Source organism: Sturnira hondurensis, unplaced genomic scaffold, assembly GCF_014824575.4.
Source record: "Sturnira hondurensis isolate 20B ecotype Veracruz unplaced genomic scaffold, ASM1482457v3 Scaffold0016284, whole genome shotgun sequence".
Lineage (NCBI taxonomy): Eukaryota > Metazoa > Chordata > Mammalia > Chiroptera > Phyllostomidae > Sturnira > Sturnira hondurensis.
Genome location: NW_028088915.1, coordinates 1,939,498 through 1,965,783, shown reverse-complemented (window position 1 = coordinate 1,965,783; position 26,286 = coordinate 1,939,498). Strand labels below are relative to the sequence as shown.

General features: G+C 42.1%; 1 protein-coding gene across 6 annotated transcripts in view; it reads left to right on the top strand.

Annotated features, from left to right (window-relative positions):
* CELF2 (CUGBP Elav-like family member 2) overlaps positions 1-26,286 on the top strand; it is a 504,761-nt gene that overhangs the window by 192,219 nt on the left and 286,256 nt on the right. Inside the window, exon 1 of one of the 6 annotated variants that reach the window (XM_037065952.1) lies at positions 11,283-11,544. The exons of 4 other annotated variants lie outside the window; for them this stretch is intronic. In XM_037065952.1, coding sequence (XP_036921847.1) covers positions 11,471-11,544 — 74 coding nt within the window. In that variant the 5' untranslated portion in view covers positions 11,283-11,470. Of the gene's footprint in view, positions 1-11,282; positions 11,545-26,286 lie in introns of those variants that run through there. One more of the 6 variants, XM_037065953.1, reaches the window with a different exon arrangement.

Below are 26,286 nucleotides of genomic sequence, written 5' to 3'. Positions count from 1 at the left end.
ATTATGAGAGAATTGGCATCCTGCTTTGAAAAATGTAGTCTTTTGTTTATTTGCTAGCAGACATTGTAGCACTGAATACATCTTTGGGTCTGACAATGGGACCGGTTGAACAATGGAGCTGTCAAACTAGCTTAATGCATGTCTGGGCCTTTTTTTTTTTTTCTTTCTAAACACCCTTTTTATCTGCTATAATCTTGTTTGTATAGACTATACAGAATGAAAGCTTTTAACACTACTTGTTTGTGGGTTTTGTGCTTTTAAAAAATTTAATATCTGCCGTTCATAGAGCTTTTTGCATTTTGCAGCTATGTCGGTTGGATTAAGTTAGAGATTTATTGCTTACCTCTCTGTTAACTACAGAAAGAAACGTATTGATTGAGACTGCTTGTAATACCATTATCATTCCGGCAAATACCTTGTTATCAGACATACCCCTACAGTATTTATGCTTGGGGATTTAAAATTTGCCAATTTGGTGAACTTATGGCAGGCAGCAAGAGAGAGAAGTTAAGAGGGATATTTCTATGTTTAAGTAAATTATAATTTTTAGCCTGTATCTTCTCTCTTGACATCCACATAGACAAACAGTTTAGAAATTCAGGGGCAAGTGAGAACTTTTGTCCTTACAATTTTGGTCACAAACCATTATTATAAAACCTTTTAAGTTGTTAAGTTACAGGTCTCTATGGAACATACTGATTTCCGAAATATGGTTATGTGCTTGTAAGACGCATTTCCATGCAGGGCAAACATTCCTCACGGCTTAAATAATCTTTCTTTTATAACAAAAGCATTGGTTTCTAAGGTGAATACAGTGAGACTTCAAAAAAGAGAAAATGGGAAAATCTGGTTTGAATTTCTCATAATATTGAAGTGATTTTTCTTCTCATACTAGATATAAAAGAACAGACCCTATAATATTAAATGGTAATTGATTTCCATGAAAATCATCTCACTGGGGTTGGTTTCCATAAAGAATAATTTTTACCTAACATTTTAGTGTTTTGCTTTAATTAGCTACTTGTGCCAGAGCAATTATTTTGAAAAATATTAGTAAATTTATGGAGAGAGATTAAGAACCTAATTTTTAAAAACAGAAGGAGAATCATTTTAAGGGATAAAACTTTAAAATATTTAGTTATAAATATTTTTTCTTTGATTATATTGTGGTTTACATTAGTGGTATTACTGGTAAATAAGGAAACAAGATGTATTCCTTATGAAAACACAGTTATGAAATATTAACTGTTTTTTAGAGTTTGGACATACATTTCAATTTTTTTAAACTTCAGTTGAAATGTTATGAAATACTTAATTCAGAATAATTCAAATTAATGTTACAGGCTAAATAAATTGCCTTCTCGAGTGTATATTTTTTTATGAACAATATATTAAGAGCCTGGGTGGACCCAAAACGTATCTGCAGCATAATGATATTTTAAAAGTTACCCATTGTGAATAGAGTGGATTTTAAATGCGTACTTATTATGTTCTCCTACTTCCAATGGGATCTGAACTGCTCACTCCATCGGGTATGCCAATAATTGCTTTTAGGATGAGCTCGTAAAAGATAATTGGTGAAGCTTTATAACTGAAGCTAGCCCACGGTTGCCAGCACACCTAGATTCTGCTTTCCTGGGAAGTTTTTATTCCAAAACAAAGGTTGCAGAGCAGTTTTTTGTGGTTTGGAAGAAAAGTAGTCTCTTGTGCTTCCTAGCTCACTGTCAGTAGGACACTGAGAAAAAAAAAAGATGTAACTCGGGAACCTCCATGTTGAATTTTTGACTAAATTATAATTATTTACCGGAGATCTATACACGTGGACTTCTTTCTGCTCTCAGGTCCCTTCTCTCTTTGCTTGCTTCTCCTGTGGTTTGATCCATTTACAAGCCAGAATTCCGAGACCCCTTTTTCCAGCATTCCCCATACACACTATCTTTTCCTTTAGCCTGATGGGAAGGCGTGAGATTGTTTGAAGTTGGCAAACTTGTCTACACCTGTTTTCACAATAGTAACAAGATATGTAATCTGTATCCTGCCATCAGCCTCTAGGTGTGATGATCCCCCTTGATAGTGACCTAAACAAATATCAAAGTAAATTTTAATTCTAAGCCCAGACTGCAGAAAAGGAACAGCAGAAGGTTCAAACTGGGAAAATGGCTTCTTTCAACAGAGTAACGATTGCACCCTGAGCCAGTCCCACACAAGCCTCGGAAACACCCACTAGATGTATTCCGTCTAAGCTCTGTACTCTCAATGTATTATTAGCATTCCTTTATTTGTTAAAATAAAACCTCGCCATTTTTCTTTCTTTCTTTCTTTTTAATATGAGTGTATACAATTGCAAAATATCCTTCTGGGGCTGAAAAACAAAGAAGAGCTTTTGATTAATATTCATATCTGGAACTTTACAGCAAGTACAGATTGTGCTTGAATACATAGGAAGTCATTCCAAGAGTGAATCAATACTAATTATTGTAATCAGGGGGGTTAATTAGGTGAAAATGTGGCTGATGGAAAGTTCATTGCTCACGGCCCTGGGAACACCAAGGTTGGTGGAAAGAAAGGGGAATCACAGGAGGAAGAGTGCAGGGTGGGAATGATCGCTCCCACTCGAGGGGTCCGGCTCTGTAGGTGAGAACACACCTTGATTTGGCGTGATCGTGGTAGTGAGGAAATCAGAAACCTCCGACGTAGGTTCCCGGATAGAGATTTCTGTAAAAGTCACCAAGGCTGCAGTTTCTTCAGCGGCGTCTCATGCAGCTCCAGAGCATCTTTCCATGCCTCTTCAAGCAGTAACAAGTAGTCTGTTCAGTTGCAATAACGCTTTCGATTGTCCTTATTAGCCTGGGTGAATTTCTTTCCTCATTTGGTGATTCCTGGGGGATCTCCCCTTTCATAAAACTATTGATCGCTTCTCTAATGTTTATTGGCTTTGCAAGTTTTTCTAAACTCACAGTGACTTTTATTCTGCAGGAAAAACAAGGCAGCAGTGGTTTAGAGAGGATTAAAATCCGGGGCATTTTGGTGAACTGACATTGGGAAGAGGGTGTCAGAGGAAGGAGAGCATATGTGAGGTTTTGATGTTGTAGCCCATTAAGAGTCGAAATGAAGTGTCCTAGAGCTGTAGCATCTTTCTGGTCACGTGGTACCAAGCCACAAAGATCGGACCGAGATGCAAGCCCGGCGGGCAGGCGACAGAGAGAGGGAGAGAGAGAATGTGTGTGTGTTTGAACCTCTGCTCAATTCAGAACTGTGCTGGTTAACCCTAATTTGGGATGAGGTACAGTGTGTTCCCAAACGTGATCTTCTGCTTTATGTGACACCTTTTAAGAATTATCATGCACAGGTATGTTTGCCTTCTCCATAGTGCTCTTCTCCCTGTGTGGCTGATCCCAAGCACATTTTCTTGGATGTCAAGACCATCAGAGTTAACAGGAAATGGCATCTGTGGGGAGAGGACAACGCTGGCCCAGAATGACATGTATTACCAGGACAGCTCGCACTGCCACCTCAGCCCATTCTGAGTTGACCCACCCATGACTGGCTGTTTAGGATTGTGATGAATTCCTAGAATTTATGAACCAGGACTTGCCAGCATGCCCTCAGAGAAAAAGAAACACTAGAATTTCCCTATAAAATCAGTTCAGCCAGCTTTGTCATCTTGGCCAAGCAGAGCTTGAGGTTTGAAGTTTTAAGGCTGATACAGTTACCATAGCTGGGGCTTTTTAAATGCCTGTCTTGAGAAAGGCAGCAGCTGCAGTCAGTGAAACCTCCACTGATACCCATGGATGGCACTGCGGGTTCTAGATGGCGTGTGAACCAACCAGAATGGACACAGTTGTGCCTGATGCGGGCGTGCTGCAGATGCTTCTCACCCCTCCTGTGATGCCGTCCACCTCCATGATCCAGGGGCTGTGGGCCCTGCAATGCAGTAGTCTTTGTCACCCTGTGCTTTTTTAATGTCTTGGTCTGAAATCCTAGCTCCCTTTTGGGTTCTGTGAGGTGGCTGACTGGTCGGTCATTCAGAGGGGATTTAAGCAGCACCTCTGTAGGTGAAAGTGCACTGAGGTGGAGGGGGGTGGCATGAGTTCCCCGTGGCCGCAGTTAGGGTTGATTTTGACCTTCTCTCTGGAAACTGAGTTGATAAAAGGGGATGCGCTCTCATTCTAAGCCCCTGGATGTTCATCTCCTGCTCTCCATAAACCACAGCCTTCCTCTTCCCTCTGACTGGCTACTGGCCTTTCATGTGGAAGTGTCAGTGGAAACTAATGCAACAGAGTAAGATGAAGACTGGATTTTTCTTTCCTTTCCCACCTGCCAGTTCCAGGTTTAAACAAAAATTGGGGGGTGGGAGTGTTATGATTGAGGTAAGGAATAACATCAAAATTTATTAATAATCCACTCTATGCCTGGCACTACACTAGATGGTTTCCTTTATCTAATTTAATTCTCACAGATATCCAAGAGTTAGTGATAATTCTGTTATTCGCATTTTAAAGATTACAAAACTGAGAAAGGTAAAGCAGTAGGCCTAGAAGACACCCAGCTCCTGAAGAAGGGGATTCTAACTCAGCAGTCAACCAAGGCCTTCCCTGGCCAACAACTTGAAAGTGTAACAATTGGATATTTGATACTTTAAAGTCAGATCTTCCTCGGCAGCTGTATTTCCACCGTGGATTTGATTTGGACACATCTCCTAATGTTGGCACTGTCTCCGCTGTGCAATAAAAAAGGGGGAAAAAAGCAAAAACAATCTCAGCAGTTTTTTAGCTCCTGAGTTCTAATCCCAACTCCCCTCTTTGTCGCTCTGTGTTCGTGAGGTCTTTGAATTGAAGCGTCCTAAACCTCACTTTTCTCAGGCGTTACTCTGTACGAATGGGAACAGATGTTGAAAGGAATAATGGAGTATTTTAAAGCTTAATAAATTGGAATGAAAGGTAAATCGAAATTTACCTTATGCAGGTAAAAAGTCACATTTAAGGGGCCAAAACAAGTCGTACTTGTTTTGCAGTCATAAGCAATCTAGCAACAAAGATCTACCACGTTTGAGACAGGATGGAGTCTGAGCTGCCCAGAAGCTGACCACGGCCAGGAACCAGGAAGAACAGTGGGTGACAAGGTACTGAGGGCTGTAGGGCAGAGGCGGGGGCACTGAGCGGGGCCTTGAAGGAGGGATGAGTGAGGAGGAGTGGGAAGAAGTTCTTAGGAAAAAACCCTGGCCTTATCTTTTTATTTTTTAAAAAAGCAAAACAAATGCTGGGCCTCATCACCTTTCTCTTTCAGATCCTCAAGGTCATTCATATCTCTCCTCCTTCCTAACCTTGCCATATTCCAGTGAAATAGGGCAAATGTAGCTATTAGCCTCCAGGGAGCATGGGGAGACGAAGCAATTGGGTCACGGAAAGGTTTACATTCAATGGTAGAGATAAGGCAAGAAAGAACACATTCCACTTAGGTAGATTGTTACACTAATTTGCCATGAAGATTTTGGGTAGCTTTCTTAAGAAAAAGGGAGAATAAGCCTTTTTTCCCCTTAATGGACTTCGTGTGAATTAGCATCAAAAGCAAATTTAAATAAAAAGTCATTTGGGATTTTTTAAAAACCTCTATCATGAGTTAAAAATGGCTAGAGAGTTGAACCATATAACAGGGAAAAAATAAATTTCCTGTGCTCAAAACCTTAATGTATTTCAACCTCCACGTCACTTTAATAACTCAGTTACATAATTGCTGAAGGGAAAATTAGGCTAACACATTGTCACCTGAGGAGCATGGTAGGTTTTGGTTTTTCAGCCATTCATCCCCACGAGGAAATGATGGCCAGCTATATGACAAAGGTTTAGTGATGAATCGGAAAATTAAATGACATGTTCCCAGTGTCCATCAACTCCGTGGCAGAATCAAAAGCAGAATCCAACAGGTGTGGTTCTTAAATCTTATAATCTTTTTCACGCCGTTTGAAAATAGCATTTGCCTTAGAGTCTGGTCTGCACACACCGTATCAGATGACTTCTAATCCTTGTAACCGAAAGCTCTCTGATGGGGCTCTGTCATCATTGTGGGTAAAGTAGATTCATGTATTTTGTGTTACAGAACCCCAGGTTTTGGCTCTCTTAATCCCTACTTCAATTCATTTGTTCAGGGAAAGGAGTGATATTCCAGCAAATGGGGCTGTCAAACCTGCAGACATTTCCTCTCAAGTTGAATTTTGATTCTGGCCAAGGTCTGTCTCGGGCAACCCCACCCCCGGGCTAAAACTTCCATGTCTTTTGCTTTTACCCCCACCTGTTGCTGCTTTCTCCCTGGACCCAGTGTTAGCCTTGCTACTGTATCCACCCAGCTGTTGCCACTCAGCTGTCGTCGGTCGTCAAGCAGTCAACACGTGACAGTAAGATGAGCACTCGGGGCCAATTGGGAGAAACATTTTGTGGGGGTGGGAGTGTTGAAGGGTAGATTGCCAAGAACTAAAAACCTCATTCTGATCAGTATAAATTTTGTTCCTGCCGCCAGGCTGGCACCAGATAAGGGTACCTGGTATAGTCTGACAAATCTCGGCATCTTTAAGAGGCCACTGAAACATTCCTTCAGAGGCTGTTTTCCTGAGTGCCTTTGTGTACAAATCACCATGCTGGATAGACAGGCTTTTTTCATCTCCCCATCCTTTCTCCACTCTTCTCCTTCCCAGTTTTCACATCCAGTTCACTCACTTTGTGGGGGACAGTCTTAGGTCCTCCCCCTGCCCCCCTGGTAATGGCTGGAAGGCAGCCTTGGCTCCAGAGGCAGCTGCTCCTGGGTCAGAAAGCAGCCTTGGTCAAAGCAAAGGCAAACTTGATTTCTCTGGCAGATAAGCAACCAACAAGTCACTTCACTTCTGTAGTCACCTGCCTCTTCAGACAAGCAGCTGTAGAGGGAAGCTTCTGGCATTGTCTGGCTTCCCTTTGAGGGAGAGAAAAGGGGGAAGAGGAGAAAGAGAGAAAGCTGAGGGTTGGGGAAGCGGCAATGTAATGGGAAAAGAAGGAAAAAGGAAAGGCAAGTTAGAGGGGGAAGTGATGAGCTGGCTGGGCTCTGGCTGTGACAGAACCATAGCCTTAACCTTTCATCCCCTTGGAATGGAAGCTTCTGGAAACTCTAGAGGGGCGCCTCATTTCCGAGTGCGAAGGTATGTACTCAGAGAACAGTCTTCAGTGTGAGGGCCTCTTCAGGAGGGAGATAAATTCACCATTATGTATTTTTGCTCTATTAAAAACAGATTCAGAAAAATACAAGATTGCAAAAAGCCAGTAGCAGATGTTCTCAAGGGAGAGTGACTACTTAAAATTCCCATAAAGTGTAAAATATGAGTTTAATAATAATTTCATCTTTATTGGCATTTAATTTCACTTAAGTCGTTTTAAGACTGTGATAAAAATCTCCATTCCAGAAGCTTTCAAAGTGGGTGGGGGAATACTAAGGTGATCACTTTAAACTTCTGATTGGTGATCGAAGCATTTATATTTCGAGGTGCTATTTAATGGAGCTAAGACAATATATATTTGCAATGTATCACTTAAAGTTCTGGCTTTTTGCTGTTGTTGTTTTGTTTTTTTGCAAGTTGCTAATGAAACTGGGTAAGCCAAGAACAAACACATGGCCACAAAGTCAGAAACTCTCTTAGGTACTTAAAATTCATGTGGATTTCAAATTTATTGGCTGGAAATGATGGGAAATCCCCTTATAGGGCCTGCCGTTCTTGCTGCAAATGGCGGTGAGCACAGTGGGCTTAAAAACAAAAAAACAAAAACCAAACATCTATGTTAATAAAATTTGATGTGAAAATGTGATAAGGGAAAGATGTTTTGGATTCTCCTTTGTAAATATGAGCCAGAAGTGAGGGGGGAACCCCCTTTGTGAAGGTGGCTTTTTGACTAGACAGAGTTGTGCTAGCTCACCTGCAGTCGCACAGCTGACGGTCTGCCTTTAAAGAGATTGTGATGCGTAAGGTTATGTGAAGGAACACTTTTTTTAAATAGGAGATTTGTCATAAAATATACAAGGCTGCCTGCAGAAGGAGAAAATTGTTTGGTTACAAACATCAATCACTATCTACCAGGCACCAGTCTCTAAGTTATAGTAGACACAGTGTGCAAAGGTGCTGGTCAGGCCGCTATTGAGGGGCTGCGTTCCGGTTCATGGATTGAGTGGGGTGACAGGAATAGGATTGTTTGATTTCAAGCAGTGCGTACTCTATGTACAAATGTATTTATTAGCACTCTGTCTCTGCTGAGGGTTTTTTTCTCTTTTCTTTTTTTTTAATGCCAGTGATAATTCAGAGCTCAACCAATCACCATTGGTCAAAACTCCATTAGAGATGAGGAATGAGAGGAAAATGGGTTTGCTGAAACAGCACAATGCACCCGATTGCCTCGGAAGGCCTCATATGAAAATGAGGTCATTCAGAAACTTTCCCTTGAAGTGCTTCCAATTCTTGAATTGCCTTTTGTTTGGGAAATGAATAGCAAGTTGATTAAAAAAAAAAAAGGAGACAATTAGTGAAGGTAGGGGGATGGGTTGAGGGTAGAGCCTGAGGTTTTTCTACAATGAAGCTAAAACTATGAGGAATCCTGGTCCTTTGTGGTGCCACCGACCAGGTTGTGTCCGAAAGAGGAGCCTGCGGATGGCCCCATCCTCCTTCACTGCTGTTGATAAGATCCTTGGCTATAAAATAGCTTCATTGAACCCAAGTGCTCAGCAGGGGCCCAGTGGAGCTGTCTGCCAAATAACTCAAACTGCCAAAACACGATACCTGATGGTTCATTACTGCATGAAAAATTTTAAAAGGGGTCCCATTCACTTGCTTTCAGATTTTTACTTATTTTTTTTTTGCCTTCTGTCAAAGCAGTTAAATGAGAAATTTAAGCTTTTCATCAGGTGTTTTTGTTTTGTTTTCGTTTTTAAGCTGAAGAGCTTTTGAAATTTGTGTTTTTGAAAGTGGCTAATGTACATGTGCTTATATCATGGAAATAAAACCCTTGGGGGGTGTATTTGTTTCTCTCGGGTACCTACATCAAGTGCTTATGTGGTTACTACATAGTTTAGCTGCCAGTCTAGTTAAACTCAACCATACCCCATAAGCTTTCCTTGGTGCATGTCATCACCGTATCCCAGTTAAGAGTGATCTTTTATATTTGACACTAGTCTTGCTTCTGACTTTAAATGGTGACGCAAACGTGCTTTGAAAACTCTGGAACACTCTAGTTGTTAAATAAGGCAATAACCTATGCACTTGTAGTTCTTTCTCTATGACCTACTTACACACTACTTTACTCTCCTTATAGTATGATTAAAAGCTGCTTTGAATCCACGATGGCCTCCAGGGATTGGTGGCGAGAATTTAACAAACTGCTGAGAAGGCTTAAGTCCGTAAGAGGGCTTCCCTACAGCTTCTCCTAACTAATTCACATGCAATTAAAGGGAGAATAAAAATTTCAGAAGTGTACATGTTAATGAAGCCTTTTCTATCTCATAGAATGTGGATATAGATGGTGCTTTATTCCATAGCTGATTGGAAGACATTTTTTCCTTTTGATGAAGGCAGTTACGCTCTGCCTCTGTTGTGGGCACTGGTTCTGTTCATTCGCTTAAAAATAAATTTGTTACATAGTCAGTTTGTTATATACATTTGGGATTTATGTAGATAATGTGTGGAAAACCAAAAGCTGTCAAGGTTTGTCTCATTTATCTGGCTAATTATTAAAATTATTGAAAGACCAATAAATTTTTTACAATTTCAAAGGTAGCCTGTAGTAGCTGGGGTAGGGAATAAATGTAACCCATTATTAGGAAAAGCTTGGGACAGAATTCATTTATTGCATGTTTTTCAATTCCTTATGAACCCAGACCTGGTTCCTCAGAAAGGCAATGTTTTCAAATGAAGTTTAGTACTAGTCCTACATTAACTGTCTTGGAATTAGAATTATCCTGGTCAAATATTATTCAGCCGAAGAAGAAAATCAGGTGAATTATGTATGTTTGGCCTTAATTGAATATACTTCAGGCCTGTTAACTCCATATTGCTCAATGCATCAAGCCTGGATTTAAAATTGGTATGTGAATTTAAAATTGGCATATAAATATTTTCCTTCACAACCTTTAAAGCTGGTCAGTTCTCATCACACAAGAATTGGTGAGATTTTTTTCTCCATATTATGGTGTTTGATACATTTCACACAGATGATACATTTAACTACACATGATTGAGTTGTTTAACCCTCTGGCTACTGTGATTACCAAGATGCAAACTATTAATATTAATGTCTGCTCTGCAATTTATGATGTTACTTTAGAATATGAAATAGGCCATCAAGTAGTCTTACATACATGCAACATTGTGAAAAGTTTGGTTTCATCCAAATAACCAAACAATAAAACAATAAGGAGAATGCTAAATTAGAAAGCCATCATATAAATTACTTATCTTTTAAAAATTTGAGCAAATCACCTGGAAAAATCCAACTCCCCTTGTATTTTTTGTAAGCATTTTGTCATTCACAATCCCTATCAGGAAATCAGTCACAAATCTTAAATGGTAATTTAAGCTTCATGGTCATTATAGGCCTAACACTCTTTAATGAAATCACTTGGTTTTTAATCATTGTATTACATACTTGGAAATGACAAATTTGTGATTTATCTTTTTAAAAGAAAATGCGATTTGTTACTGTTTCTTATTTTCAGTCCCTTAGTGTTTTCAAGATGATACAAAAGTAAACATAACTGTGCAGAGATTGATTCATCTTTCTCCTTAAAGCTCTGAGACAAGTCCCTACATTTCACTTGGGCCATTTTTGATATGTTTACTTTGGCTAAACCACGAATCCTTTCAGTTATTATGATTAGTTCGTACACTAGCAAGCATGTTACACTGAGAGCATTTAAACAAACAATTGAAATGATTCCACTCTGGTTTCTTTGGGAGTTTGGCTTTGACGGAGAGGTGAACTAGGCTTTGGCCACGCAGTGGCACGAAACCTAACATCGGTTCTCCTCGTGCCAGGCGCCGTGGAAATGGGGAATTGGGAGGAACAGTGCAGACTCAATGTGGTGAGCGTTTCTAGACGCTCTGGACTCTAGGCAAAGTCGGGCTAATTTTAAATCCGGTGAGCACAGCAGCCCTTGCCGCCTGCCTCGGGCAGGTCCCTCCCCCAGGCGGGCCCGCAGGGGTTAAACTGCGGCGCGCGGGCGCGCAGCTCCGCCTCCGCTCGCCGCACCTGGCGCTCCGCAGATCTTGGCCTTGGCGCTAGATTTCGGAGGGGATTGGCGGAGCGAGGGAGGGGGAGAGAATGTGACAAGTGCCGGCTCCGGCGGCCGCCGCGGGGAGGCCGCGCGCACCTGTCCCTGCCCGTCTCGCCGCCCGCGGCCGCTCGGACGCGCGCACTGCCCCCCCGCCCCCCGCACCTCCCGCCCTCCGAGCGCCGCGTGCGCTGCGAACATGACTTCTGCCTTCAAGCTGGATTTCCTCCCGGACATGATGGTCGAGGGCCGCCTGCTAGTTCCTGACCGAATGTGAGTGGGGCCCTGGGGGCACGTGTAGCCGAGCGGGCGCTCTACTTGCGCCCCCCGGCCGGGCAGCCACTGCCAAATCGCTTTCCTGGATCCCCGAGGAGGGCGAGGCAAGCTCGGCGGCTCCACCGCCCGGGAACGCGGGTGGCGGCTCCAAACCAGCCGCCTCCCCTGGGTTTTCGAGCTCGCGCTGGGCGCGGGGAGGAGGGAGAGTGTTCTGACCTGCCAAGCGGAGCTGGGACCGGAGGACGGAGCGCGGGGACTGAGGTCCGGAACCGGGTCGGGGACCCGCGAGCCAGGCCTGCGGACGTGAGCGGGGACCAAGTGAGGACCGGTCAGCGGGGCGCGGCGTCCCGGGGTGGAGTACGCGCGTGCACGCTCCTGTCATTGGAAATGCGGGGCTGTTGGAGCTTTGGTGGCCCATTTAAAGATCCCTTCTTACCAAATTATCCGCTCATCTGACTTTGCATTTGCAAAGATTCCTTTTCTATAGTGGGAGAGTGGAAGGAGAGAAGAGGAAAGAAAGAAAAAGGGGTAGTCGTGGCGGAGGATAATTATAAAGCATTACAATAGCCAGGTGTGCTCTGTGGCAGAAATTAGTGGTAATTTTTACGTAATCATGGTGGTTTTGTCTGATATGCAGCCTATAATTTAATAATTAATGTGCTTTTGGTAGTTTTACATGTTGTCAAACTAGGGTGGAGTTTATTGGGAGAACTAGAGAGCTGGGGTTCCGGAAGAAAGTATGCCTCATTTTTATCTGGCTGGTTCGTTTTGGTAGTGCCTGAACTGGCAAGAGAAACTTTGTCACCTCGGTAGGATCTATATGTATGTCAGCCTGTTGTAAAAAGAAAACCTGAAGAGACAGGAAAGGGATTGCCAGAAGCGCGTGTGAAAGGTCTGTGTCCATTTTAGACCTGCTATATGTGAAATTGGCAAATATCAGCCAAGAACGTTGATAGTGAATCTAGGCTACGATTAATCTAGGGAAAAAGGACTGCTATCCTTGGTAAGAGTCCGCCTAAAATGTTTCCGGTTAAATGTTTCCGCCTAAAATATTCTGCACAGTGTAAGACTTAACATCCATATTCTTTCTGGCACATTACTGTACTCTTACCGATTTTCATGCCATTCCGAGCTTTATGATCCATTTCCCTGGCAACTAACTTCCCCCAAGGTGTTAGACTATTTTTCTTGTATGTTAAATGTTATGAGTTGAGAGATTCTTGAGAAACTCCATAGTGGGCAATTATTTGAGCCCCTAGGAATTTTTTTTTTAATGGGAGAGGAAGATGATAGAATCTGTTAAATGCGAATTGTTCTTTCAGTGGATATTAACTCCCAATCAGGTTCGTTATCTCAACTAAGATAATCAGATAACATAAATTAAAATATTGAATTTCCTTTTGGCACTTTTCTTGGAGAAATTAATCTTGGTTAGTAACATTCCCATGATGCTGGTTTTAAAAGGTCCCTGTCTTGTTCCCCTTGATATATATGTATAGATATACAATGCATGTTTTCACATTAGCTATTGAAAATTTTGTATGCTTTCTCCTCTCCAGAGGAATATTGGGGCTGAACTGAAGAATTGTCTTGGCCATGATTTGAATTTATGGTCACCTGCTATGTAAGTGACCATGATATATCTAGCTAATGAGTGCTCTCTGGATTTAAAGTGTTAGTGGCCTCCGAAAAGGTGCTGTCGCTTGTCAGTTAAATTATGAATATTTGTTCTTTTCATTAGGTGGATGTAGGTAGCTTGTTCAAACTGTTTGCTCTGAATAGAGCCTGTGTCTTTTAGCCCCAGAATATCCATACGAATCCAAATGTCACTTCTACCCCACTTATCTTCCAGACGTTAGTTATTTCCAGATGATGTCCTTTGGAACCAAACTTAAATTGTTTTCAGTGTTTGCCAGTTATTGTTTAAGTGACCTTTTTAAGAAAGAGGAAAACTAGAGGGTTTGTAAATGATAATCTTATTATTTGTCTCCTTATCTCTGAGAATGTGGTAGTATGATTTCCAAAAAAGTTTGCAATTAACAAACAGTAGAGACTAAGTGGGGAATAAAGAGATCTGTGTGGGAGGGCATATGACCAACTGAAAATACTCCAAACCCACCTAGCACTGTATTTTATCACCATATTTAAACAATTGAAAAGATAGCTGTGTGGATTCAATGTTTTCCAAACTGGTTGTCAGTGAATGGTATGATGCCCTTTGCATTAAGTTTCTGTGGGCTAGATATTGGCCTGTTCCTGAAAGGAACTTAAATAAAGCATAGGGGCTTTTCCAGTGCTGATTTTTTTTAAAGCAGTAGGATGTATTTTCAATATCATTTTCCCAGGAGAATATCTTGGATAAATTTGTGAGATATAATATGATTGAGTCCTCAAGGCAGATGCACAGATAGCTTTGCAGATGAATTATTACGCTTCATAGCCCCGCCAGCCATCCAGTGTTTAAAAAGCCCAGCTCACTGAACGCTCTATAGTGGAATAGAATTATTAGGACATGTGCTTCTAAGTCTCGGGGTTTTAAATATTCATTAATAAAAACTGCAAGTGGAAATGGACCTTTTAAATCATCTTAACTATTAATGTTTTGTTATCTTTGTGTCACCATAGAATACCATTTACAACAAAGTGTGGTGAAACCAAGTAGGAACTGATGTTTTTAAAAAATCTGTTTTAAACTGGGTTAGCTGGTTTTGGATTGGTGTTGGGGGAATGTTTCCTCTTTGTCTCACCTTTTTAATGATCAGATATGCATTTAGAGTTTTTAAGTGTTTTTTTAAAAATTTTAAGCAAAAATATAAGAAATAACTTGGAAATGAGAAATTACAAGTGGAAACATCTATAAATACAATCGCAAAAGTATTAGCTCACATTTGTGATGTTAAAATAAGATGCTGAGAAGAAGCTACCAAGAAATTAAAATGAAATCTTTTTTTTTTTTTTACACACAGTTGGTAAGTAACCTTATTAAAAATGAGAAAAGTTCTTTTGAGTGTAAATTCATCAACGTGGTGAATTTTCCTTCTGTTTATTAAGTCCTCCCAAGTTAGGATGACTAGAAATATCTATCAGTGTCTAATTGAACTGAAAGTTGGTTCTAGGGACATCACTGTCAAAGTTGAAAGGGGTGTTGGAGACCATCTCATCAGATCTAGTTTTATAGATTAAGAAATTATTAGAGGGGCCACGTGACCAGTCTAAGAAGGCAGCATAGTTATTGGCTTCCCCCTTTCTCCCCTAATTTGACAAAACCATGAGTCACTGATTGAATGGCTACTGTGTCTCAAGACATTTTATTTATAGTCTCTAACCTTTGCAATAGACCTGCAGGGTGGTTATTATACCCATTTTACAGGTGATCCTTGAAGAGGTTACGTGCTGGCCTGTGCCACAGAGGCAGCAAACAAAAAGGCGGTGTTTGGCTTGTGTATTAGTATGTTGTAGAAACGTATGTTCACATGGTAATGGGAGAGAAGAGCGATCTTTGAACTAAATATGACTTAGATTTTTCTTTTGGTCAGAAAAGCAAAATGGTGACACATGGGAATGATTGAGCTTTATAGGAAATACATACCACCTTTTCAGACTTGACTCTCTAATTTGGTTCAAATCGAGTCTGTTACTCTTTCATTTGATTCAAATTTGCACTGTTATTTCACATCGCAGTTAATTAAGGAGCATATATTTTAATTAAAAATATTTTTGGTTTACAAAGGACCAGCAAAATGAAAGTCAAAAGCAGTGGGTTCTTTTTTTTTTTAAGATGGCATTTAAAATGTTCTTGGAAAATGCCATTACAAATAATAAAGAACAGAGGTAACCGAGATTTATCACCTGATTCTGATTTATCACCTGATGGTCATAAGAAATGATTCAAATGAGGAGACTCTAAAAGAAAGGGCTGTACATAGGTTTCTTTAGGGATATTTTTAAAATGTATTTTCAGGTGGGATTTCTCAGTTAGCATTGAATATTTTAGTATTAGCTGCTTCCTAAAACCCAAAACTAATCCCACATTGGCATTTAGAACACCAAAGTTACCTTTGATCTGGATTAGAGATATTGTTTTATTGTTAAGTCTTGTTGTATGATTTGTAACTTGCTGGATTGGGATTACTTTGGCATCTGTTTAGGAGAGGCAGTGAGCTGGGGTGAGGGGGGCAAGAACCTAGCAGAACAAGATGAAAAAGAGAAGATGTTCAGATATGACCCTAGTGATTAAGATTTTATGTGATCATTTAGAAAGCTTTTCTCGTCAGTATTCCCCACCCAGCAGCAGTAATGACAGCACATTTGGCCTCTGATCAAAGAAAGTCCTTGGTCTTCCCCTCCCGCCCTGTTGTTTTTTTGTTGTTGTTTTTTTTTTAACACAAATCCCCACTTTTCTTTTGCTTCACCCCTTAACTTGTGGTTTTGTGTCTGACCAGTTAACACTCATTCACTTCTTATAAAAACACAGATAATGTTTTGGCATACAAAATAATCCGATACACTTTCAGACAACCGGCACACGTATGAGCTAGGCATTGTGTCAAAATCTGGGTAGAGTTCTTTGTGGAGGCTTATATGTCGTAGACTTGGGAGACCAACTGTCAGTGGTGGTCTGATGTCACGGTAGTGAATTAAAAACAAACCTCACAACTGCCAAACAGCACTATAAACATCCTTTGCCGTACTTACATTTCAGTGAAGACGTTCGTATTTTCAGTGTGGTGCAGTGAGCTGAATGAATGTCAGTCATGTGTGGCTCCTCCTGTGCCAAACTTGACCCAAAATTAGTCTAAACTTCCCACTTCGAGTGCTAATACCAGAGGGTGGTTTTTTTCAGGGGAGGGTCCTGTTTTGCTTTTTGTTTGTGCATTGGGACGATGGAATCAGCTATTTCTCAGTGTCATATTTGTTCTGGGAAAGTGCAGACGGGAGTGTTGGGCAGGTCCTAATGACTTCCAGTCCATCGGCACCTGCGCGTGCCACGGCCTCCGTCTGTGCCCACTGTGAGGGAGGGGCCGCGATCTAGTGAAGCCAGCAGCAGCCGTGTGCTACTTGTGTAGCAGTGCAGAAAATGTATTTTTATTTTTCCTTAAGAAAAAGCTCTTGCTCAATCTAAGAGAAACGGAGCTGTGCACTCCTGGAAAGACCTTTGAGGGAAACAAAAACCAATTAGCGCAGTAAATGTGATACTCTCAGGTAATTGTCAAATAATTATTCCCCTTCAGCGTCATCACTGTTTAATTGTGCCATCCAATATTCTCCTGCTCTGAGTGTGGATGTGAAGGCATGGAAACTTTGCTCCCCTCCTGGGATTTCCTTTTTCATTTGCTGAGAGCCTTATACTCCTTCTAAAGGACTTTTAAAAGAAAGGCGGAAACACTGAGGGAGATTTTGAGCCACTTCCCATTTGTCCTAAATCACAACAGAACGTGATTACTCCAGCTAGCTTTGTCGAAATGCAATTCCAGCTCTGCGGTCGAAGTGCCAGTGAGCACGTTCGGGACTTACCCTGTCTCTGCGGTACCTGGAGCTCTGTGCACAGCCCATTTTATGACGCGCACATGGTACATTATGTTCCGATATGAAGAGCGATGCTTTCAAATCAGCTGATAATTTAAAATGGAATGCTAATAAATATGTAATCATACGGCTTTCAAAATGACAAATGAGTACAAATTCCGTTTTTGGCTAAATTTTAATTACTCCTTGGAATGAACGTCAGAGCCAACTTGCCAGCAAATTATTAGACACATCCCCCCCCTCCCGAAAATGTATGTAAGTTAAGTTTAGGCTGCATTTAGACTAAAATGGCATTTGAGTTTATTATTCTGGACTTTTCTAACAGGCTAATATGGCCTCTTCTGTAAGGTCAGCCTTAAACTATTCTGAAGAGATCTCCGTTTAAATGCACGCGCGGTGGGTCATACAGGCAGATGGACCAGTGCATAGGATTCCTGTGATGGTGACAGTGCTTTAAAAATGAGGTTCCTGGAAGGTTTTGATTTTAAGCCTTAACAATGAAAGAAGTCAATGAGGTTTTTCTTTTCAATGAAACTGTTTGTGGCTCTCTCTGTCATAACCACAGAAATAAGCTCTCACAACGCACCGGCTGCTCTGTCCGGCATTTATAGGCTCAGACAGGACTGAAGGTCCCTGTTTCCCCAAGTGATGGTGTTGATTCACTCCTCAGAGAGAACGCAGTTAATTTCAGCTGATTTGATTAAGATTTTGACATAACTGTTGCACAGCTCAGAATGTTTTTAAAGTGCCATGAGAATGCATAGTTCTTTGACTTCCACAGCAGGATCTAAAACTCTGTGATCTTCCACTGAAAGGCTTACTTTCCATGCTTTTTCTAAAGAAAGTTCATAGCTTGACTTAGGCTCATTGAATTTTAAGGTGGCATTTTAATCCTTTCCCATGAATCATGTCTTCATTTCTTAGTCTCCCCCGGTAGCAGTAGAGGTGTACCACATTTATCTGACACAATGTCATTTGGTCCTCTAGGCTAGAAAGGAAGGATGTTTTGTTACTCCTCTGGCTGTGGTCAATAGGCATATGTGTGTGTGTGTGTGTGTGTGTGTACACGTGTGTGTGGGAAAACATTCAAAAAACTAACTCATTGGGCATAATTCTTTACTTTCTTGAAATATTTTACATTTAATGGTCTTTGGCTATAAAAGTTGCCAAATTCTTGCACAACGTAACAGGTGTTACCGATGATTACCTTTGTAACTGAAAAATTAAAGATTCAGAAAAGTTTAACAACTTGACCAAAGATGTACTTCACATTAGTGATATAGCAGAAATCAGACTCAGGACTATTTTTGAAAAAATTTTATTTACTGATTTAGGGGAGTGGGGAAGAGAAAGAGAAGAGAAACACTGATTTGTTGTTCCACTTATTCATGTCTTCATTTGTTGCTTTTTGTATGTGCCCCAATGGGACATTGAACCCGCATCCTCGGCATATCAGGACAGTGCTCTAACCAACCGAGCTACCCGGCCAGGGCTTTAGGACAGTGTTTCAATTCTTTGGCCCAGAACCTCAGAGTAGCTTCTGTTAAAAGTGTGAAAAGAAGTTTACTCTGATGATCCTGTCACACCTGATTGGTTGACAAGCTGAGACCTGCACCTGGGGGCCCTTCTGTTTCTCACTTACAGCTGAGATGCTGCTGCTGGCACAATCTTTTAGGTTTAGCGTAACAACACAGAAAGACTCTTTACAGGAAAATTTGAACAGTAGACCCTAAATTGATATTTTCTTGGGCAGACACAGCTGGCCCTAGCCAGGCCAAATTCCTGGCTGCCGGCACATTTTTTGGATCCATATATATTATGCCCTCGCTTCCTGTCACTGTTGAAAGGAATCCTTGAAACTGTGATTGTGCCAAATAGGCATCCAGTGCACAAACGGAACGTCTTGAAAAGGCTGAAGTTGCAGGAGGTTGGTGGGACTCTAAGGGGTGGATGGGTGTAGACCAGTCTAAACATGTGCACTCACTCTTACACCCAGGTGTTTTTTTCCGCTTTGCATCTCCAGAGTGAGACATTGGGTGTCCTAGGAGAGAACAAGTACAGGTTGAAATTTGACATACTGTTCTCTCCTTGAAAGTTCTTCGTGGGATAGTGAAAGGGGAAAATGCTATGGAAGAGCTTAAGGAAGGACAGCTTTTGGCATAGAGGATGCAGGTCTCTTTTGTGAAGCTGCTGCTGTTGCTCCCTGCTGATTCTTTGTACCCTAACCTGGATTCCTGTAGGTCACGAGCAGCGTAGCTATTTTTGAAGTTGTCTTTCTGTCTTTGTTATATTTTCCTGATTTGTGTCTTTCCTGTCCTCTTAATCTCTAAGATTAAGTAGGCTTCTCTGGGCCCATTTTATTCTCCATTCCTGAGCAGTTTTCCCAATTTCAAGAGAAGAGGCCACATCTGTGCACAGCACAGCTCTGAGAACTGGAGCCTCGGGAGGAGGGCGGTGCCCCAACAGCTCGGTCATCACTGGTAGTAAATTCCACTGGCGCAGCTGCGTGTTTCTGTGCAGAAAACTGTATTTGACTTCTTCCTACGTTATGGAAGGGGTGTTGAGTTTTCTGGTTGAATGTAAGTGTAGCATATTTCGGAATGATTAACTTTATGGATGTCATTGTTGTGGCCAGCTATATTTGGCTCTGCTGCAGCTGTGTTTGCATTCTCAAAATTGTCACCAGAAGGCCTCCAACTGCAATTACTCCCTTCAGCGCATGCTGGTACATCTTTCCCTGTGACTCCCATTGTCCACCCAGCCATCTTTCCTGGGCCTCGGGATTTAAAGGCAGCACAGAAATCCTTTGAAAAGCCCGGATGCTGGCCAACACTATGGCAGCTCTCTCTCAAAGGGATTTCTTAATATGAAGTCATTTTTATTTTACATCGTAATGTTCCTTGTCGGGATTATTCTTTTCACAAAAAGCCCATATTTTCCTGGCTTTTTTCCCCGCCCTCCTTTTCTCTTAGTCTTCGAACTTGAAACATCTCCTGATGGGCGGTGTTTCTTCGTTTTCTGTGTGACCAGGGCACTCAGCACGTGTTTTTACTTCTGATTCTTACAAGTGCCTTACAAAACCTTGTGTGGACAGGAGGCTGAGGCAAAGCTTTGCTGCTGGGCACTTGCCACGGAACTTACTTTCTCTCAGGTAGAATTTAGGAAACGTTTTCTTCCCTTCATTCACAAACCATTTTGAGTTGGTGGGCTATTGGGTGGCTTTTCATTTTCAGTGAGAAGTGACTTCCCCTTGCACTGTTTCTGCCTGTCTAGGACGTTCACCCTGCCTCAGGGTCTGCTTGTGCGCCGCAGAACGGAGTCACTAGGGATATTGCTGTGGCAGGGCTGCCCAGCCCTTTGGCACTGCTGGGCCACACCGGAAGAAGAAGCCTTGTCTTGGGCCACACATTAAATACATTGCAACACACAGTCCCCCCCAAAACACATAATGTTTTAAATTAACTTGTAATTTTGTGTTGGGCTGCGTTCACAACCCTCCTGGGCTGCGTGCAGCCTTCAGACCATAGGCTGGACACCCCTGGGTCCAGGGTCTTTCCAGCAAAGGATTGGAAGGTAGTTCTCCAAGACTGAGCTTCTTTGCTAAGCAGAAGCCTCATGTATTCTCTTGGCTCGTCTTCCGATTTGTCCCATGTCCCCTTCAGGTCTCAAGTGACTTGTCAAGATTCCCCATCTAGAAAATAAGGATAATAGGATACGCTTCTTACCTGTCCCACAGCACCATTGTAAAGCTAATACTGGGAAAGGAATGACAACCTAAATATTTTATAGCTTCACGGTACTTAAAACTGACCATGGGTTCATCTTCATTGCCCAGGAGAATTGAATACAGTGGAACTTCATTACAGTCGGCTAGCTAATGTTTCCGCCCCCAGAACATTCATGCCTTGTAGTCTCAGCCGAAGCCCCATAAAGCAGTATTGCCCCATATAAAGTTTCAGAAAATGCTCTGTACCCAGGACAACATTAAGAAGATAGATTTTCTTTTCTCTCCTCTTTCTTCATGATGATTGAGAAATAAAATGCATGGGCCAGCAACTGTGAACTTAGGGTCAGACCTTCCCTTCTGGAATGGGGTGAAGCAAAAAGCAGCACCTCCCTCCAATATCCCCACATACGTGCTCTGAAAAAGCCCATCTCTAGCCTGCTGAAGTAGATGAGAATTGGCCACACGATACGGAGGCTGGTTCTCACATAAAGGGACTCCTAACCCTTCAGAAACTTGTCCTTTAAGAAAATAAAGGTTTTGATGGTACGAATATGGAGGGGGTAGTAATATTGTGGACCCTGCCACCTCATTGCCTCACGGGGTGTTCAGGTCACAGAATGCCTGGAGAACAAAGGAGGAGGAGGAGGAAGAGGAGGAGGAGGAGCGTCTCTGAAGGAGCAAACCGTTAGGAGAAAGAATCGCTGACTTTCACCTTAAGAGGTAGAACAGTGGATATAGGGTGTGTGCCCAGGTGGTGCCCCGCTGCAGGCTGCATCACAATTATTCTGTTCTTGCACTTTAATAAGCACACACACACTTCTGTTGATGTAGCTGATAGGGTCTTTGAAATCTAAGAGACCAGAGCCACTATAGCTAGTGTGAAGATTTGCTTCTCATGTTACAAGTCACTTCGTTCATTAAGATCAGACGTTGATGAGGTTTCATTGGGAAGCCTGGTCTGAGCCCATTGGTTGAGGGACTTCCTCCGTAATGGGCCAGGGGAACACTCATCATGGGCTCTGGCCAAGAGAGGGATGTTGACAATGAGACCCTCTCCAGGCGGTGAACATGACCTCCAAAGTTGAGGATCCTTGCCTCCTGTAACAGACTGCTTTTCATTGGGGGAACTGGGGCCTTCCCTGGAGGCACTGGGGACTTAAGCGACATCGGAGGTGACAGCTGTGTCCAAGATCCCTAGGAAAGGAAACCCGGTGAAATCTGGCAAAGTCGGCCACATCTTTGGTCAGCCACACAGATACTACAGGTGTTTCTGTACAAGTTAATTGGCACTTTGTAATCATATTATTTTCTCAGTGTCAAAGGAGACTAACTTTACAGGCAGCCTTGCGGTTGGGCCCAGACTTTGTGTCAGCCGTTAGCAAAAGTGACTGAGACGGGACTTGGCAGCCGCAGAGGACGTGTGAAGGCCTTTATCTTGCCTCTGACTGTGTCTTGTTTTCAGGTCTATTCAGAACATGAAACTTTTGATCTAAATTGATTTCTAGATGTTTGTTCAATAAAATGATGTATACCCAGGAGCTAAAAAGGTTTTCTGGCATCAGCAAAGCTGTAATTCATTGACAGCTGAATATTTTGGGTGTGTGTTTCTCCTAATTCTGATTACTAACACCTCGAAGGATGCTGCCTTCCTGTGGGTACATTTTCTGAAATACTTTAGAATATTGTTCTTGATTTAGGACATACTGTGGACAGCCACTAAGCTAAGGGGTTTATATAAGTTAGCCTTGATTTTCAGGAACATTTTGCAGGGCAAGTATTGTGTCGTTCCTATTGCCCAAGTGGGCAGCTTGAGTTCCAGAAGGTGACGGTACTGAAAGCTTGAGCCTGTATCTCTCCCTCTCTCCCTCTCTCCCTCTCTCCCTCTCTCCCTCTCTCCCTCTCTCCCTCTCTCCCTCTCTCCCTCTCTCCCTCTCTCCCTCTCTCCCTCTCTCCCTGTCGGTTTATAAAGCCCAAGGTCGCATTTTGGCCCAGGCGTCACTTATAAGTATTGTAAGGGATTCTCGGATCACTTTATGACCACAGACAGGTTGCATTTGTAGATATGTTGGTGCATTGGCAGTTGAATATGTGGGGTTGAGTGTGAAATAGAGTTTCTTAGCTCTGCCCTAATAACCTGCTTTTTCTGTACTCTTTCACATAAATTTCTTGTTCTCGGTTTTATTTCCTAGCCAGACCAATTTCTGAGTCTAGAAGGCCAGAGTGTTGAAAGAGATGTCGATAGAATGGGGCAATGTGATGTCAGGGTCTCCTGACTGCCTGAGGCCGATTCTCACTGCAGAGTTAAGGGAGCAATTAACACTGAATGTTAAGGTGAATCCCAGTTCTTCATTTAAGATAACTATGTATTTCATGAAGAGGTTCCTTTTGAGGATTAAGTGAGAAGCCTGACATTTTCTCCCAGTTACTTTCCACGACTTAATGTTCACGCCTGATTTAGGTGAACAGTGGGCCTTTCTCAGGGGCCCTCTCTCTAGCCCGTACGTAGCCTTCTTGTGATTTAGAAAAGGGCTGGCTTTCAGGTGGCGTTCGGTCCCCATGTTCCCCTCGATGGGTGACTTTACGCAGTATCCTTTTTAGAGTGACATGCATTCTACCCTTTTCTTCATAACAGGGCCAAATAAGTAGGCGGTAGAGTCAGTGACCCTCTGAGCAAGGTGACGACTGGGTTTGAGATGATCAACAGTGGTGAGCAGCTCCGCCATGGTGCCCGGTCCGGTTCAAGGGTCAGTGCACTTTCGACCTCTCCATAGCTGTTTGCTCAAGAGCTTAAACATTTGATAGGATTCTGGGTTTTCAGCAAACCGTAGGTAGTTTCATGTGTCGACACCCAGTATAAGGAAAGAGATGCTAGAAAAGTTAGAGTAGAACATACTCATGGGTTGGCCTCACCCACAACCCATTCTGTACCCTGCATTAGCTTGCCGAAATGCCTTCAGTTTTGTCAGGAGACAAACGTCATAACCCAAGAGAATGTGATTTGAGTGGAGTTTTCATGCCCTATGTGCTTATTGTATTCTTGAGACTAATGCTGACATTGTCTATAATACATCTTCAAGTGACTGAAAATTGCAGGCTTCGTTGAACAAAAGTACAGCCAAGGAATGTATATCCGCTCCACCCTCATTCTAAGGTTTTCAGAAATCATACTCTAAGGCCCAGTACCACGTCCCTCAACTGTGTGATACAAACTCCACTCTGTAATGTTTCAACACTTGGTCCGAGACCTGGGTTCTCAGTGAGTATGGAATTGGAGGAAGATGCTGTTCCTCTCTCAGCACTTCGTTTGGTCTGTTGCCGAGCTGGTCACAGTGGTAGCTCTTCTCACAAATCCTCTGTTTTCAGGATGTAAAACAGGAAACCACAGTTTGATTGAGATCCGAGCAGGATGGGCCAAGTTGAGAGAGCTGGTTGCGATCCAGACGCAATTGCTGTCCGGGGGCGGGTACTCTTGTGCCCTGTGATGTCATACTGCATTTCTGGTCCCTGGCCTCCCACCTAGGATGGGATTTGGAGAGAAAAAAAAGATTGGTCCTGTGAGAACTACTGTGAGATGGACTCTTCCCTTGGTCTTAAATTCTGGCTGAGGGACAAGAGAAATATCTTGGCCAATTTTGTTCTTCTAGATACAAGATAAGATTCTGTTTCTAATTTCAGTGAGAGCTTAAACCACTTGGAATTAGAAAAATAAATAAAGAGAAAAAACCTGACATGACACCTTGATGTTTTGCTCATCATTTAAAGTCCAGGGAGCCCATACAGTAGAAGATGCTCTTTGGCTTTGGATGGAAAGGGAAGAAGCGGTGAAGACATTGTCATTGTTGTTCTGTTTCTAAGGTATTAAGTTCGTCATACATGAAGGTTCATGCTGTTACAGCTCATTCTCCTGGACCTAGTAGAGTTCAACTCTTTGAAACACTAAGGAAAAGTCATCGGGAAGGTTTAGGTTAAAATAGAAGCAGAGCCTCGCTTGACTGAGGCTGCTCAGAAGACCCACAAACCATCTCAGATTCTGCTGAGTCCGGCACTGCCGAGTAGGGCAAACACATTAGCAACAGAAAAGCGTGGATTGTAATTAAATTGTGAACTGGTGAAATTGATTTAGGTGTGTACCTAATTACTTTTTAGTTACTTTTTCTAACATAAATATAGTCGGGTTTTTGACAGACCACTTTGTACGGAACTGTGAAAGTTACCGACTATATTCAGTATTTGCAGCCTTCACAGACAACTAGGTAACTTAGGGGTCTGTGTGATACAGCCCAGCAACAAGGGTTGTGTAAGGGCCTCTTTTCATCTTTTAAAATGTAAATGGATTGTTGGAGCTTTTGAAACAAGGCCTCTGCAGTGAAAATTCTGAGACATAGCCAGTCTCCATAATAGAGTTGTCCAGTTGTGAGATAGAAATAAATGAGGGCAACTCAGTGTGTGTGTTTCATGCATTCCCTCTGTGAATTGCCAATACTCTCTCTTATGTTCAGGGCACTTTTTTTTTTTGGACAAGTTATGTGTTTATGTTTCTAAGCTCCTGGTCTTTGATGCCTTGGATTCTTACCCAATCAGCAACTCCCTTTAAGAAATGTAATTAGCTGAGAACCAAAGTAAATTAGCATTTGAGGTTATCTAATTTCTTGTTTGCCTCTCCAATAGCGAATTGATTCCACCTTGGTGTAATAAATACAGCTCAAGTTCGAAGCACATGGCAGTTGTACAGTTTGAAACACAGATTCAATAGTTAAAACTAAGTTGGACAGCTGAGGAGTTTAGGATTTATGAGTCACACTGACCTGTTATTTGGCAGAATCAATTTGTTCTTCTGTCGTCGTGTGGAAACCACCTAAACATTTTCTGCACTGAAACCCATGGTCCTTTTTCCCACTCTTAATATGCCTGCTGGTGACCAAGAGTTGTGCTTGTGTTAAGGGTTATTCTCAACATAAGTATTTAAAGGGTCATGATGTACAGGTTGCTGCCTGTGCTGGGTGCTACAAAATTTTATCAAGTGTTAACGAAATAGTTCTTACTTTCACCAAAACGTTTGTGACACTGAACTTTAGTCCGTCACTGTCGACTGTTTCTTCTTTGGGGAAACAGGTTCAAAATGAAGGATCTGCCCTGTTGTGCTGTTTTGGGCTATGTAGGATTATTACAGGGTTTTCTTGTTCTTGGAGCAAAAGCATAACAGTCCATCTCTCTGAAGACCTTCATTCCTCATCCCATACATTTGATGAAGAGAATGTTGCAGGATGACCACATCCATTTTTTGACACATCTAAACCCTTCCTACATTCCTGAAGGTAACATTTCATGTGTTCTTTCTTACTGAAGACACAGTGGAGGAAGCATGGTCCAGTGGAAATGTGTGTAGGCATTAACACCTCAGTCTCGACCATTCAGACTGTAGGATCCAGGTAGCTTCAGCGAGGAGAAAAATCAGCATTAATCAAAATCAGTAACATTACACTTCT